The sequence below is a fragment of the Cucurbita pepo genome, chromosome 1 (genome assembly GCF_057944985.1).
Source record: "Cucurbita pepo subsp. pepo isolate OVF chromosome 1, ASM5794498v1, whole genome shotgun sequence".
Classification (NCBI taxonomy): domain Eukaryota; kingdom Viridiplantae; phylum Streptophyta; class Magnoliopsida; order Cucurbitales; family Cucurbitaceae; genus Cucurbita; species Cucurbita pepo.
In genome coordinates this window covers 14,747,742-14,762,203 of record NC_141798.1, presented here as the reverse complement: position 1 = coordinate 14,762,203, position 14,462 = coordinate 14,747,742, and the positions used below count along the sequence as shown (strand labels likewise).

Genomic DNA, 14,462 nt, shown 5'->3' with positions numbered 1-14,462 from the left:
GATGAAAGGTCCTCTTGGGTTGGCAACAAAATTACTGTGACTATTTTGATTTTGGGTTTGGAATGGACCCAATTCATCTTGGATTGGGCTGAAATTGGCGGCTGATGAAAGTATATTCCCATATATAAGTATATATGTTGGTCCAGAGTGGAATTTCAAATAATGATTTTGGTTCTGGCTTATAGCACCTGTGTAGTCTTTAACCAATACATATTTGTCTATTTGGTTGGAATTGAGTAATTTGAACCTAACCATAAAATTTCAGAAAAAATTGGATAAAAATGAGCTACTTGTACTCAAATTGAGCATCCATGGGAAAAGCTAATCAAACAAATATTCCTGACGTGACAACGTTGAGACACCTTTGGAGCATATTAACGACAATGTTGCTAACCTCAAAGTCAGTAAAATCATGTAGGTAGCATCTCCATGCTAGGATTTATGTCAAGGATGCCATGGTTGATGGTGCAAATTCACCATGCTCAACATAGGTGGCGTCTCAACACTGTTACCAGTGTCTCAATGCTTTAAACTTTGTGTTCTCTTTCTTCAATTTGAAGCATTTCAACGTCTATTCTAGCGTCCTCATGTTGCCTTCTCCAACACATAAATCTTCTTATCTGAAAGGTAGCATCTCAATGAGTATCAATTGGGTGTCTCTACATTATCGTGTATTATATAAAAACTTATTTTTCCCTAGGGTAAATAAGAATCTTGTTTGATCCGTTTTAGTTCCTAAACAGTTCGAGAGTTATCTTTACTTTTTCATCCAAACTTTTGTTTTGATCAAACTAGGTTGAGTTTTGGTTATCTTCTCATGATGTATGTCACAACCATACTACGAAGATGGTAGGTTGTGACCCTCACATGGAGATAAGCAAAACAGTGATCCTCACACCGATAAGCAAAGAAGCAACCCTCAAGTGGCGCGTATCCGACCATGTGAGAGCTGAGACAGACAAGTGCCATAATGCAATCGAGAAGGACAGTGCATCATCTAACACATCAAAAAATGTACATTGAAGCCAAGTTGAGGCACAAGTGAGATGGAGGCAATGATGTTAAAATGAGGGACAAAGATAGGCTTGATGAAGGGTCGAATAGGGCCCAGACCTTAACCTCGAAAGTTGAGGTTTTGAAAAGAGTTTGGGCGTGTGGCTTTGGAATTATATCTATCCATATGAAAGATGAAAGCTCAAAAAATATGGTGTCGATCGGACACTGGACGGACACTCCACGATACCGTATGACCGTTCGCCAACCTAACTCAAAATGTTATGTAACTCAACCCAATCTTTATAATTTGAGTTGGGTCAGTTCGGATTGTTAGGTTCAATGTACACCTCTAATTGTAAGCCCATATTTGTTGAACGTGCCCTCGATCAGGAATCTAATAATGATTGAACTATAACCTTCCATCTATGTTGAACTTAATGAAAAGATGGCAGAGCAAGTTATGAGAGAGTTAGTAGCACATGATTAAAATCCTAAAAATTGATAGAACCTAATATTGTCCCCTTGCTATTGCTATTGAATCTTCTCCGGTTATCTCATCTATAGAAGAAGCTCTAACTATTCTTCTCTCCATCAGAACAATAGGGGAGGTCTTGTGGAAAAATAGATCGACGCCAGGTATGAATGACTGCTTTTTCTCAATCTTTTTGACCATCTATCTAATATTTCATCCATTTTAGGTTCTATCAATTTTATAGCGTAGGAGATGACCTAGTGCTTACCAACTAAGATACATATGTGGGCTAGCTATAAATGACTCTCGATCACTATTAGGGCGATTGAAAACCCTTTTGAGTCTACACATAGTATATCATAACACGTGACACACATAATCATGAACTTGACCATCTAGACTATAAAAACCCTATTTTCCCTAATAAAAATAGAGAAGCAACTAAATGCATGACATGACTATTATGCACGAAATTTTTTATTGAAAGCATTTTATAATGGTGCTATGGACTTGAACTTTAGCAAAATTCATTTAAAAGAAAGTAAACTTCAACGGAAAGAAAAATGGAAACGAAACAACAAGAAGTTCAAGTAATGAAAAAACGCCTCAATCTAACTTAAGGACTTGAATTTAAATAGAGATGCAACTAACCTAACCTTGGTTCCACGGCTTTTACTGTGACGCCATCGTCTATACAGAGATGTCTTACCTTTACCTAAAAACGAAGTAACATATAGCTTAAGTATATAAAAATACTCAATAAGTAGTCCTACTGTTGGGGTTGAGAAATGCAAATGCAAGAATTCATATTGAGGACTATCTTTTTCATAAAAATATTTCATGGCCTTAAACTCTACTATTCATTGTGAGCGAAAATTGGATGTTTAGTACTCCTCTACGCATGACCCATGCACATATGCATGTACCAACCAAGTGGGTGTATACGTACCCCTGGACCTGCCCTTCAACTAGCACACGCTTACACTGCTGGGAACCACGGAGGGAAAGAAGCCTGCATAATATCATGACAAAATATAGATATTTTAAAGTATGCGTTCATACTCATCATAACAGGAAAGTATCTCAATGCATGTGGACATACAAAGATGCATAACGTCTCATAATATCAATTCATGTTAAATATGTATCATGCAAGTCCTATAAGACATGTATATATAACCCTTGTCTTATCGATGTCTCATAGGCAATGAGCAAACATATTACATCTCTTATATGATATGCCATATAGAGGTTCATGCATCATACAACATCGATAACATATCCTAATCTCATAACATAACATAATCATTACGAGGCATACTTTATAACATAGCATAATACGTATCACACCATATCTAACATCATAGCATAAACATAATATCCCATACGTCAAACAATTATGAAATTACGACACGTGTAGGGGCCAAAGGGCACGTGTTGATCATATAGTAATCAAGTCATCCAACCAACCAACAGTAAAGTCAGTTACTTGTTTGGCCTAGGCCGGAGTTACTAATTATCCTTGAATCAGATCCAAGCTTGTTTCGACTTATGTGGGCCCACGGTATAATGTACTATCCATATCATCCAACCGTATCAATTAAATATGCTTATAGCTTCTTAATAACTTAAAATTAACCAAGCAATGGTTATCTTGGCCTCCAATGCTCCTAATAATTTTCAAAATCGGCTCCGAAATGGTAAAAAAATGGTAGTAAAGGATCCCGAGACTTCAAGCAGGTCAGAATTGAGCCAAATAATCTGCTTGGCCGAGTTGGAGACGCCCTAAAAGATGACAGTTGGATGGAGTCGTGCTCCAGCCGTGCACGTGGAAAATGACGTGAGCAAGTCGTGGGGCGCTCGGGTTGCAATCGGGTCAACTAAAGGCGTAGGTCGAGGTGCAGTTCGGTAGGTCGGGTCGATGTAGGTTGTTGGATCGGGTTTGGGTTTCGAGTATGAGTCGATTCGGTATGGATCAAGTTGTGGGGTTGGATCGGGTCGAGGGCTTGAGCGGGTCAGGTACTCAGCTGGACTAAGTTGTTGTGGGCTAGTGTAGGTGTGGGGGCTGGCGGGCTAATCAGATGGGCCGACGTGTCTGGCTGCAAGGCGACGGGTGAAATTTGTAGGCGTCTGAGCCTATGGTTTGGTGCTCCCCTCTTCGAAGCTCCGTTTGAATGCAACTTCAGTCTCTAACCTACTTATTTTTTAGATCTTACCTTTTCCTTTCCTCTGTGAGTGACTAGTCTGTCCCATAATTTTTTAGAACATGCCAACAATTTTAGTTTTTATTTTTCAACCCAATCCAAATCAAATCAAAGGAAACAAAAATTGAATGAAAGTTTAAGAATAAGACTTACCAATAGTTCTTTCCCAACAATGATTTCTCCTTTACGGTGTTAAGATCGAGAGTATGTAACACCGAATGAATAGGTTGGGAGACTTGCAGATGTGTGAATCACTCTTCTAACTTAGAGAGAATTCAATGCTTACTCTACCTGAGAGAATGAGAGAACGGAAAGTCAATGTGTGCTAGCCATGAATAACTCTCAATCACTAGTAGAAGTAGTTGATAGTTCTCTAAAACCCCACCTTAGAACTTTCATAATCATGAGCTCTTGAACACATAGTCATAACATAATTATGACACAGTGATAGTGGGTAGTAGGTTTGTACCATAGTCAGCATAATCATGTCGATTTAGTTTATCTCATGTCATGTTACCGTATTTCTTCCATAGTTAGTATACAATTTTAGGTTTGAAGCGTTTTGAACTCCAATTCAACTTGTTCTTATGAATCTATTGTTGGTTCTAGTTTCTTGAATTATTTTAGAATCTCTTCACAAAATTTCAAGGAGTTTGGAGTGTGGGAAGCCTAAGAACCGAGCTCCCAAACAAGCCTGAGCATGTGAGTAACTAACCGTTTGGACTTTTCTTGGACATAATGATTATAAATGTAACATGACTGATTTGAGCAATAAATTAGAGATCTAAACTTAATAAAACGAAATGTTGAGTGGTTTAAACTGTCGCATGAAATAGAACTTTTGTTACTCTAAATTTATTTTTGATTGCTCTTAATGCTATGTTGGGATTCAGATATTGCATGTATGACTATATCATATTTATTAGCATGATGAAGGAGACTTATTGTCGGTTAAAGTTCCTTAGAAGCATGTGTAGGAGGTTGAAAAATCATGTTATGCCCTTGGTTGATCATTGGATTGTATGTTATGTGACGAGTTATATATGAATGTTTAGTAAATCTTAGTCTATATTCACGTTACTTTGGTCCTTGAGCCACATTTTGGGTCATGTAAGGTTGTGTAGGATGGCTAGTACTATATAGGGATGGTTGGGGTACAACCCTTAATCGTGAACCACTTTCACTATTAATCGTGAACTCACTTTCATTAGTGAGGATCTACCTAATATATAGAAATGTGATATCACCCACTAAAGACTCATGACACACAAGAGGGTATTCCTGAGGGAGCTCCAATTGTACTTAGTGGAGAGTCTATCTTGCATTGTTAAGAGCTTAAAATTCCGTAGAGAAAGGGAGCTTGCAAGATACCATTCAGGGAACTTTTGGCATGCAATAGTAGACATCTATGGGAGCCTAGTAGAGAGATTGAGAGGTTATTAATAGGTAATTATGATTCTCCCATACCTATTAAATCCACCCTAAAGCTCACGATCCAATGACGGTACCCTGACTTGTATGCAAATACCGTAATGACTTAGATGAATCAAAGAGAATAGAGAACAATGGTTAAGTGCACCTAGAACCGGAATGAGCCCTAATTAGTGACATACATCCCTAAAATAGGAGTGAGGTTGGTTTAAGAACTTATGAGTTTGATAGGGCTAGATTGACTCAAGTCATGGAATGGCTAACTCTAAGGCCCATATAGAACTCATGAACTTAAGAGGCATTAAATAAGAGCGAATTTAATAAAAGCCTACAAATAGGTTTGTTACTTTTTTTTTTCTATTCTATATTTTTCAAATAGATCATAGGCGGTTGGTTAATGATAGAAGTGTGCAAGAGTAGCACTATTACTAGAGGGACCATTAAATTTGTGTCTTTTTCTGTTTTCTATTTTGAACTTTAATCTTTTTCGGTTTCCTATTTTAAACTTTGTTTGTAATATTTTCAAATATTTTTAATAGTTTTTGTATGCCTTAACCTTCTTAAGATTTATTGCCTCTTAATTTCCTTAGAAGCATGTGTAAGGTTGGAAAATTGTGTTATGTCTTGATTGATTATTGGATTGTATGATAAGTGACTAGAATTATGTAGGGATAATTAGTGAGCCTTAGCCTAAGTTTCACATTTCTTTGGTCCTTGAGCCATATTTAGAGTCATGTAAGATTCTGTGGGAGGGTTAATACTATGTAGGGATAATTGGGGTGCAATCTTTAATTGTGAGATCACTTCGACCGGTGTAAATCTACTTAATATATAGATGTCACTCACCTAAAGCTCGTGATACACTGGATGGTACTACTAAGGGAGCTTTGGTTGTGCTTAATGAAGAGTCTAACTTACATAATTAAGAGCCTGAAATGACATAAATATAGGGAGTTTGCTAGGTATTGCTAAGGCAGATTCTAGTAGTAGATAGTGTGGAGCCTATTAGGAAGATTAAAAGGTTATTAATAGAGGCTCTTCATACTTAAGATATCAAATATGGAGCCAAATATTTGATGAAACCATCCCAACTTGTATGTAGGTAAAATAATGACTTGGATCGAAGAGATTATGATACAATTGCTAAATATACTTAAAATCTCGAGCAAAAATCCTAATGAATAAATATTTTATACCCCTGAAATTAGATTGTGAATATAAGAACTCATGAACTTCATAAGACTAGATTAACTCAATATTAAAATTTATTTGCTAATACCTCAAGGTTAATTATTTTTTTAATAATAATTTTGGTTATTTAATTAAAATTTAATATTATATATTATATAAAAAAAATCTAAGATTATTAATATAATTTTATCCTATTTATTGTAATTTACGGGTTAGATCGGATCTAATTGAAATATGATCAATAACCCTCTTTAGAAAGGAACTTAATCCAACTCATCATAAAATACCTGGTTCAAATAACATCAAAAAAGTTTATATCATTGATTTAAAACTTTACTAATAAAAATAAAATATTAATATTTAGAACATTTATTTATTTATTTATTAATATTTAGAACATTTATTTATTTTCAAACAATATATTAAAATAACAACTCATCAACATAAAGTTATATTTCAACAACTTGAAGAATAAAATTTTAAGTGTTATGATAGAATAAATATAAAACAAATAATTATGAAATTGAATAAAATTATTATTGTATTATTATTATAATCATATATATAACTTTAACATAAATAAAAATATATATACTCTTTTTATAAAAATGAATGACAAAATTAGGTTGATTTAGCTGAAGAAAAACTTAATTTTGTGGATTCTGTTTTATGTGATGGAATTGGTGGGAAAAAAGATTTACAAGTGGGGTGTTCTTTTTATATTCATTTTCAGGGATAAAAAGGTAATTTTGCTGCTGTTTCCTCCTATTTCCCCGGCGGGGCTTTCTTCGCCGCCGTCACGAGAAAACAGAGTACACATCGGAATGTTCAAAAAGTCCATCCAACGCAACATATTCGGTATCGTTATAGAATCTCCCTCCTTCCCCCAACTCGAACGACTCGTAACTCGGAATCGCATCTTCAAATCCCCAAATCTCTCCCATCCCGGACGACTCCGACGACGCCCGAGTCAGTTCCGCTGCCTCCGCTTCACCGCCGTGGCTGGTGGAGGCCTCAGACGGAGGGAGTCCAAGCTCATCGTCTGAGGCCACGAGAAGGTACCCGAGCTCCGGCAAGGACTCGTCGGTCGCTGCCGGGAGCGACGGCGGAGAGGAGACCGGGGAGATCTCGTCGGCGAAACTCTGGATGACGGAATCGAGATCCTGAACAACGGGATCAGGGTCGGCGTCGTCGAGAAGGCCGAGGAGGTCGTCTTTGAGACGCTTGACCTCCGGTGTGTCGGACTCCGAGTCGACTGAGTCGAGTCGGAGGCGCTTGTTTGAGGAAAGATCCGCCATGGAATGGTTGATCGGAAAAGTGAAGGGAAAGGGTGGGGGGTGAATTGCAGGGGTGAGGATGCGGCGGCAAAGCGGAGAGGAGGAATTTATATAGAGGACAAAGTAAAGAAGGAAGGAGAGAGTTTTGGAGATGATAGTGACATCTGGCGCGTGGTAAACAATGCGTACTCTCTCTACATCACGGACGCCTCCTCTTCTTTTACATTCTAATTTTTCTTTTTTTCTTTTTTTCTTCTTTTTCTTTTTTTGTCCATCAACTTTTTGGCTTTATCTTTTTTCTACAATTAATTGGTTTCTAAAATTTATTTGAATAACATTTTGAAGTCCGAAAAACCGGACCCACCGGCTCAGTCACTCGACCATAAATAATACGGTTCTTCTTTATTTCCACCTTTTTTGTTTTTTGTTTTTGTTTTCTTTTTCTTTTTCCGGCTCGGCTGCCCACCATTGTCCTTTGTGTAATTAATTAGCTGGGTTGGGTTATTGATAGCGGACTCGTTCGTTCTCCTCGTGAGATCTCATATACTCTAGGGAAGATTCTATGTTGTATTTTATTCCGTAGTAAGATTGTTAGGAGAGCGTTAATTTAAGAACGATCATAAATTTATAAATAAAGACTTTTGAGAAACACGAAACAAAACTATGAGAGCTTCTGCTCAGAGTAAACACTATAATGTTATTATGTAGACTCGTTTCACTTTTTTCATAAAATAAAATTGTTTATATTCAATTTTACTTTTTTCTTTTTTTTAATTTTTAGTAGTTCAACCTCGGAATAAAGATTTGACTTGCTAACTTCAATTTTAATATTTCAACTTAGAAATCGAGTAGATGGACATTTCTAATATTCATATTATTATGATCATTTGTGTGACAAGTATTCAAAAGGTTACCAAACTACTTAGATTGCTAAAGGTTTTTCTTGAACATTCCTAAACATTTCTTTTATTTCTTGGTTGGAAGTGTCATTAGGAATTGTCTACTCTTTACTACGAGGATGTTTCTATTCCAATCCTTTGCTTACTTTGTTCATCATTTGTAAAATCTCCAAATCCCTTAATTTTTGGTGTTCTTATTTTTATTAGTTTTGAGGTGGCTTTACTATACCTTAGTTTTTGTATAAGTTTTTTACTTTATGGACCAACTCATTTGTTCTTAATGTTATTTAGAGGTCCCTTTTTAGCATTGAATACATAGGCTCGTAAAAATAGGATATAAAAGCTTCTTATATTATTCGGTTCCCACAAAAGAAAAATTTTAATAGGATAAAAAAAAAATGTTATCTTAATGTTATAAGCATAAAAAAAATGAGATTCGTAAGTCATAATATAAGAGCAAATTCAAAATTTGAACAAAGTTAAGTGGTATAATAATGGAATCATAACTTTATAAGTAAAATAGATCTAAAATTGTTTAAATATTCTTAACTTGATCCTTTTTTAAGTTTTTCACAATAAGAAGGTATTCGTTTTTATAAATCTAGACGATGAATATTTATACAAAATTTGGAAACTATTTGATTTATCACGGAAATATAACGTGTTAGAAGAATCATTGAATAAAAATAAAAAGTACAAACCAAGAATTAGATTCGCCTACAAATTAAAGTAAAATTTTATTGGAGAGAGCCAATTTTAAGAGCCTCAATGAAATGTCCTCATGTAAGTCTACCATATTGTTATAAGTTGAGTAGAAGTTACTTGGAGAGAAAATTAAGATTTTTTTTAATCAAAATAAATGTGAATAAGAAGAAAAGAAATCAAAATTCAATGGAATTTATATACTAGACAAGTCATTAAAGATACTTACGTATCAATAGTGTACGGCCTTACAAAATTTTATATAGCTTTTAACGTTGATATTTTTTTAACATTAAAAAAAATGTCGGTGGGTCATTACAAGAGTAATCAACTCTAACCCACTCAAACATTTATAAAGAAAAATCTTAACATCGAACATTAAAACAGAAATTGAGATTTTATTTACGATAGTTGAAAAGGTCGAAGAAAATTAAGGTGAATTTGAAATTTTATTAATTTTTTTCTCTTTACAACTAGGTTTCAAGTCTAACTAAGGATGTTAGTCAAAATATCCACAATGCCATTGGAGAATTAATATGAAGTGAGGGGCAATTTTGTAAAAAAGAAAAAGTATTGGGTGGAAATTTGAGACTAGAATGGAATGAGAAAGTGAGTTTGAATGGTGGAGAAAAATAGAGAAAATAAGAGTGAATTTAATTTTATATTACCTTTTACATTTTAAATTGTTTGGAATTTAATTTTTAAATAAAATAGTTTCCATCTAAAATTATCAGAAAAAATATTTAAAATTTTTTAAAATTAAAAAAAAAAAAAGTTTCAAGGACATTTAAGGTAACATGAAATATTAAAATAAGAAAAAGCAAAGAAAGAATGATATTAATGACGTGGCGTAATGGAAAAGTTTTACACATCTATGGTCCAAGTTCTCATACAAATCAATTCAATTCACAAGACACCACAATTACATCATTTTATATTATTTTCCAACTTTTCATTTTTTTTTTAAATACCTTTAATGATAAAAACACTTAAATTTACAAAATTCATTATCAAGTTTTCTTTTAATATTTAAATATTAAAGGAGAAATGTCAAATCCATCCCTGGAATAAAAAATCTGTAATATTAACCTTAAACAACTCTGAGAAATTATTTATTTTACTCTAAGATAGTCTACAAAATCAATAAATCTAGAATTTTGATATCAATTATAACAATCTTATTTTTTCATTAAGAAAATAAAATTAGTTACTACGTGTATATTCAGACGGTATAGATTAAAATTATTATTTTATTTGTTTTAAGAAAAATGTTTAATATAGGAGGGTAAGAAACCTGTAACCTAAGTTTGAGGTTGGATTGATGTTGGAAAGAATTGAAATTTGACTAAAATTAAAATAAATTAAAAAAATATTTCCAACCAAATTTGAAAAATGGAGTCAATTTAAAGAAGTAAACAAACTTGTTTAGGAAGGGGGGGAAAAGTACATTTGGCACAAGATTCATTATTTTCTCGTGACTTGAGGAGTGGTACATTCCACGTGTTCACACCAATGAAATTTTGACACGTCAAAAACACAAATAAAATATCTTCCATCACATGTAACTTTATTTTTCTTTCTTTTTCCTCTCCCAATAATTTCAAACCAAAACCTTAATGTAATAACACGTCAAAAGCATTAAAAATGGTTGCAAATCATTTTCATTTGTTTTTTTTTTTTATTACTTTTAATAATAAAATTTTAATACCTAAATATTGTTATTGTCAAAGTTGGAACAAGGTAATCTACCTAATTTATTTATTTATTTATAATAATTAACCATTTTTTTAGTCTAATAATATTAGAAGGTGGAATTCAGATATCGACTTTTGACTTTTGAGATAGCTACCGATGTCTTATTCATTAAAGTTATGTTTAAAACAACAATTGTCTAAATAAACTTTAAATATTAATGAATACTTTATCTTTATATTAGAATACTAAATTTTTAAGAATTATTTAATTGTGATTTTATTTGTCTTTTAAAACTATATTATTATTATTATTATTATTATTATTATTATTATTATTATTATTATTATTATTATTATTATGTCGCATCAATTTCTTAAGTCTAAATATTAGATCTAGACTTCTAAAATAGTCATTCTCGAGCATACCGTAAATATGTAATGTTTTAAAATACACTAAAAATATTATTTTTATAAAAAAAAATAGCATAATTCAAATTAGATTAAAACTTAAATATAAGGAAGAACGTGTTAGATTGAATGGCACGATGACCTATATGGGTCACGACCTCATGTATTTATAGATGCGTATAATGAAGATTTCATTCCAAATCTATGATTTGGTAACAAACCATAAAATCATAGATTTGGTAACAAACCCTTCAAATCATAACAACTAGTAAATCTTAGACTATTTTAGTATATACAGTTATGATCTATTTTAGGTTTAACACCCCCTCTCAATCTGGACGATGTACTACTAAGTTCAGATTGCGCCTAAAATAGCTAAAAGAAGGAGCTGGCAGTGGCTTTGTCATGATATCGGCGAGCTGATCCTTGGAAGATATGAGTCGAACATCAAGCTGACGAGTCGATACTCGTTCACGAACGAAGTGATAATCAACCTCAACATGCTTCGTCCGTCGATGAAAGATTGGATTGGCGGATAGGTAGGTGGCACCAATGTTGTCACACCATAGGCTAGGCGCTCGCGCTTGCGAGATCCCGAGCTCACGCAAGAGGACTTGGATCCAAATTAATTCGGCAGTGGCATCAGCAACCGCCTTATATTCGGCTTCCGTACTAGAGCGAGAAACTGTCGATTGTTTCCTCGAACTCCAAGAGATAAGATTGCCACCAAAGAAGATCACATAGCCTCCAGTGCTTCGACGATCATCAGGATTCCCAGCCCAATCAGCATCTGAAAAGGCACTCAACAAATCAGTGCTGGACTTTGTAAGACACAAACCCATATCAATCGTGTCATGTAGATAACGGAGAATTCGTTTGACTGCCGCCCAATGTATAGAAGTCGGAGAGGACATGAACTGACACACTCTGTTGACACAGAAGGATATATCAGGACGTGTCAGAGACAAATATTGGAGAGCACCAACGACACTTCGATAGCGAGTAGTATCCTCAGGTGAGAGCTTTTCACCACCATTCAATAACAACTTCTCACTGGGAAGCATAGGTGTGGGCACACCTTTGGAGGTGAGCATATTGGTTCTGGCTAATAAATCTCGAATGTATTTATGTTGTGTCAGAATAAGTCCACTAGAAGTATGGCGGACCTCAATCCCAAGAAAATAACTCAAAATACCAAGATCCTTGACGGCAAAATCATCCTGAAGCTGTGTAAGAAGTTTCTCAGTAGCCGTAGAAGATGAGCTGATGATAATAATATCATCTACGTAGATGAGGATATACATCTGAATGCCCGTTTTGTTAAAAATAAAAAGAGAGACATCAGCCTTTGAAGGTGTAAAATCCAGCTGTAATAGTTTGGAGCTAAGGCGAGAAAACCAGGCACGCGGAGCTTGTTTAAGGCCATAAAGCGACTTATCCAGCTTGCAGAGATAACCAGGGTGTTGAGAATCCACAAATCCAGGGGGCTGCTTCATATAAACATCTTCATTAAGAAGGCCATGAAGAAAAGCATTTTGAATATCAATCTGCCGAATAGCCCAACCACGAGAAATAGCAAGAGATAATAAGAACCGAATGGTAGTGGGCTTAACAACTGGACTAAAGGTATCATCATAATCAACGCCATACTGCTGTTTAAAACCTTTAGCAACCAGGCGTGCTTTGTAGCGATCAATAGAGCCATCTGGCTTTTGTTTGAGTTTGAAAACCCATTTGCAATCAATAACGTTAAGACCAGCACGAGGAGGAACTAAGTGCCATGTCTTATTTTTTTGAAGTGCCTGAAATTCATCATTCATTGCCTGACGCCAGAGGGGATGCTCAATAGCAGTAATATGTGAAGTAGGTTCAGAGGCAGAAGACCGAGCTACAAGATATGTTACTGTTCCATCTGTACGCACCTTGGGTTTCTTGATATTGTGCTTCAATCGAGTACCATACGGATGAGTAGTAGGTGCAGGATCCACATTTGAGGGGACGACCCTATCAGCCGTTGCGAGGGGAGCAACCGATGCTACAGCAGTTGGTTGACCAACGGCCGAGGATTCGATGCTACAGCTCAATAGCAACCGATGCTACAGCAGGACGAGAGGGTTCATAACCTTGAGAACGACCACGACCGCGATCCCTACGCCCACGATTCTTCTGCTGACCACCACGACTAGCATAATTGGCAGAAGATCCAAGATTTAACTGAAGTTCAGCCTGGTGTTGTAGTTGGCGAGCTTCATACGTCATTAGATGTGCAAACACATCATCAAGGGTGAGGGCTTCACTCTTGGTAGTCATTGAGGTGACGAAGGGATCATAGTCAGGGCCAAGACCAGCGAGAAGATACGCGATCACATCATCATCCTGCAAGGCAGAGCCGGCGGCGGCCAGCTCGGTGGCTAGCCCTTTGATCTTGCAAAAATAATTTGCAGCAGATTGATCTCGTTTCTTGGACGTGGCGAGCTCAACACGAATCTGAGTAGTGCGAGCACGAGTTGACAATGAAAACATCCGCTGCAGGGTATCCCACGCCTCCTTGGACGTAGTAGCGGCAACCACATCATGAAGAATCTCCTCAGACATGGAGGAGAGAAGGCCGCTAAGGACTTGTTGATCCTGATCATACCACTGATTATAGGCCGGATTAGAGACCAGCTCAGCACCAGCAGCAGACCAGCTCAGCACCAGCAGCAGTTGAGGAAGGGATCAGCTTGGTAGGTGCAGCTTGGTAGGTGCAACATTGGTCCCATCGAGGTAGCCCATAAGTCGCCATGGTAGTTGAGACGGTGTTGGAGATGGTGGATGGAGAGGAGGAAGAAGACATGGCGAGGAGTTTAAAAAATAAACCTTGGCTCTGATACCATGTTAGACGAACACGACTCTCCACAATGGTATGATATTGTCCACTTTGAGCATAAGCTCTCATGGCTTTGCTTTGGGTTTCCCCAAAAGGCCTCATACCAATGGAGTTAGTATTCCTCACTTATAAACCCACGATCATTCCCTAAATTAGTCGATGTGGGACTTCCATCATCCAACAGAACGCATTAAAAATCGAACTTTATCATAAAATAATATTAAATATTTTATTTTGAGTGAAATTTCTTAGACATTTAATAAACCTGATTTATTTAGGGACCCTTCAATTAGTCTTTAAGCAAGAAATTAAATATATA

At 35.7% G+C, this 14,462-nt stretch overlaps 1 protein-coding gene and 1 non-coding gene across 2 annotated transcripts; both read right to left on the bottom strand.

Moving 5' to 3' along the window:
- Positions 1-6,930: 6,930 nt before the first annotated feature.
- Positions 6,931-7,672, bottom strand: LOC111799678 (uncharacterized). Its single transcript, XM_023683155.2, has one exon. It carries the CDS (start codon positions 7,590-7,592, stop codon positions 7,092-7,094), a length of 501 nt encoding a protein of 166 aa, XP_023538923.2. The 5' UTR covers positions 7,593-7,672; the 3' UTR covers positions 6,931-7,091.
- A 5,847-nt stretch (positions 7,673-13,519) lies between these two features.
- On the bottom strand, positions 13,520-13,659 carry LOC147794870 (small nucleolar RNA Z247). The gene has a single exon (XR_015413628.1). It is a non-coding gene; the product is annotated as a small nucleolar RNA Z247 (small nucleolar RNA).
- Positions 13,660-14,462: the final 803 nt, after the last annotated feature.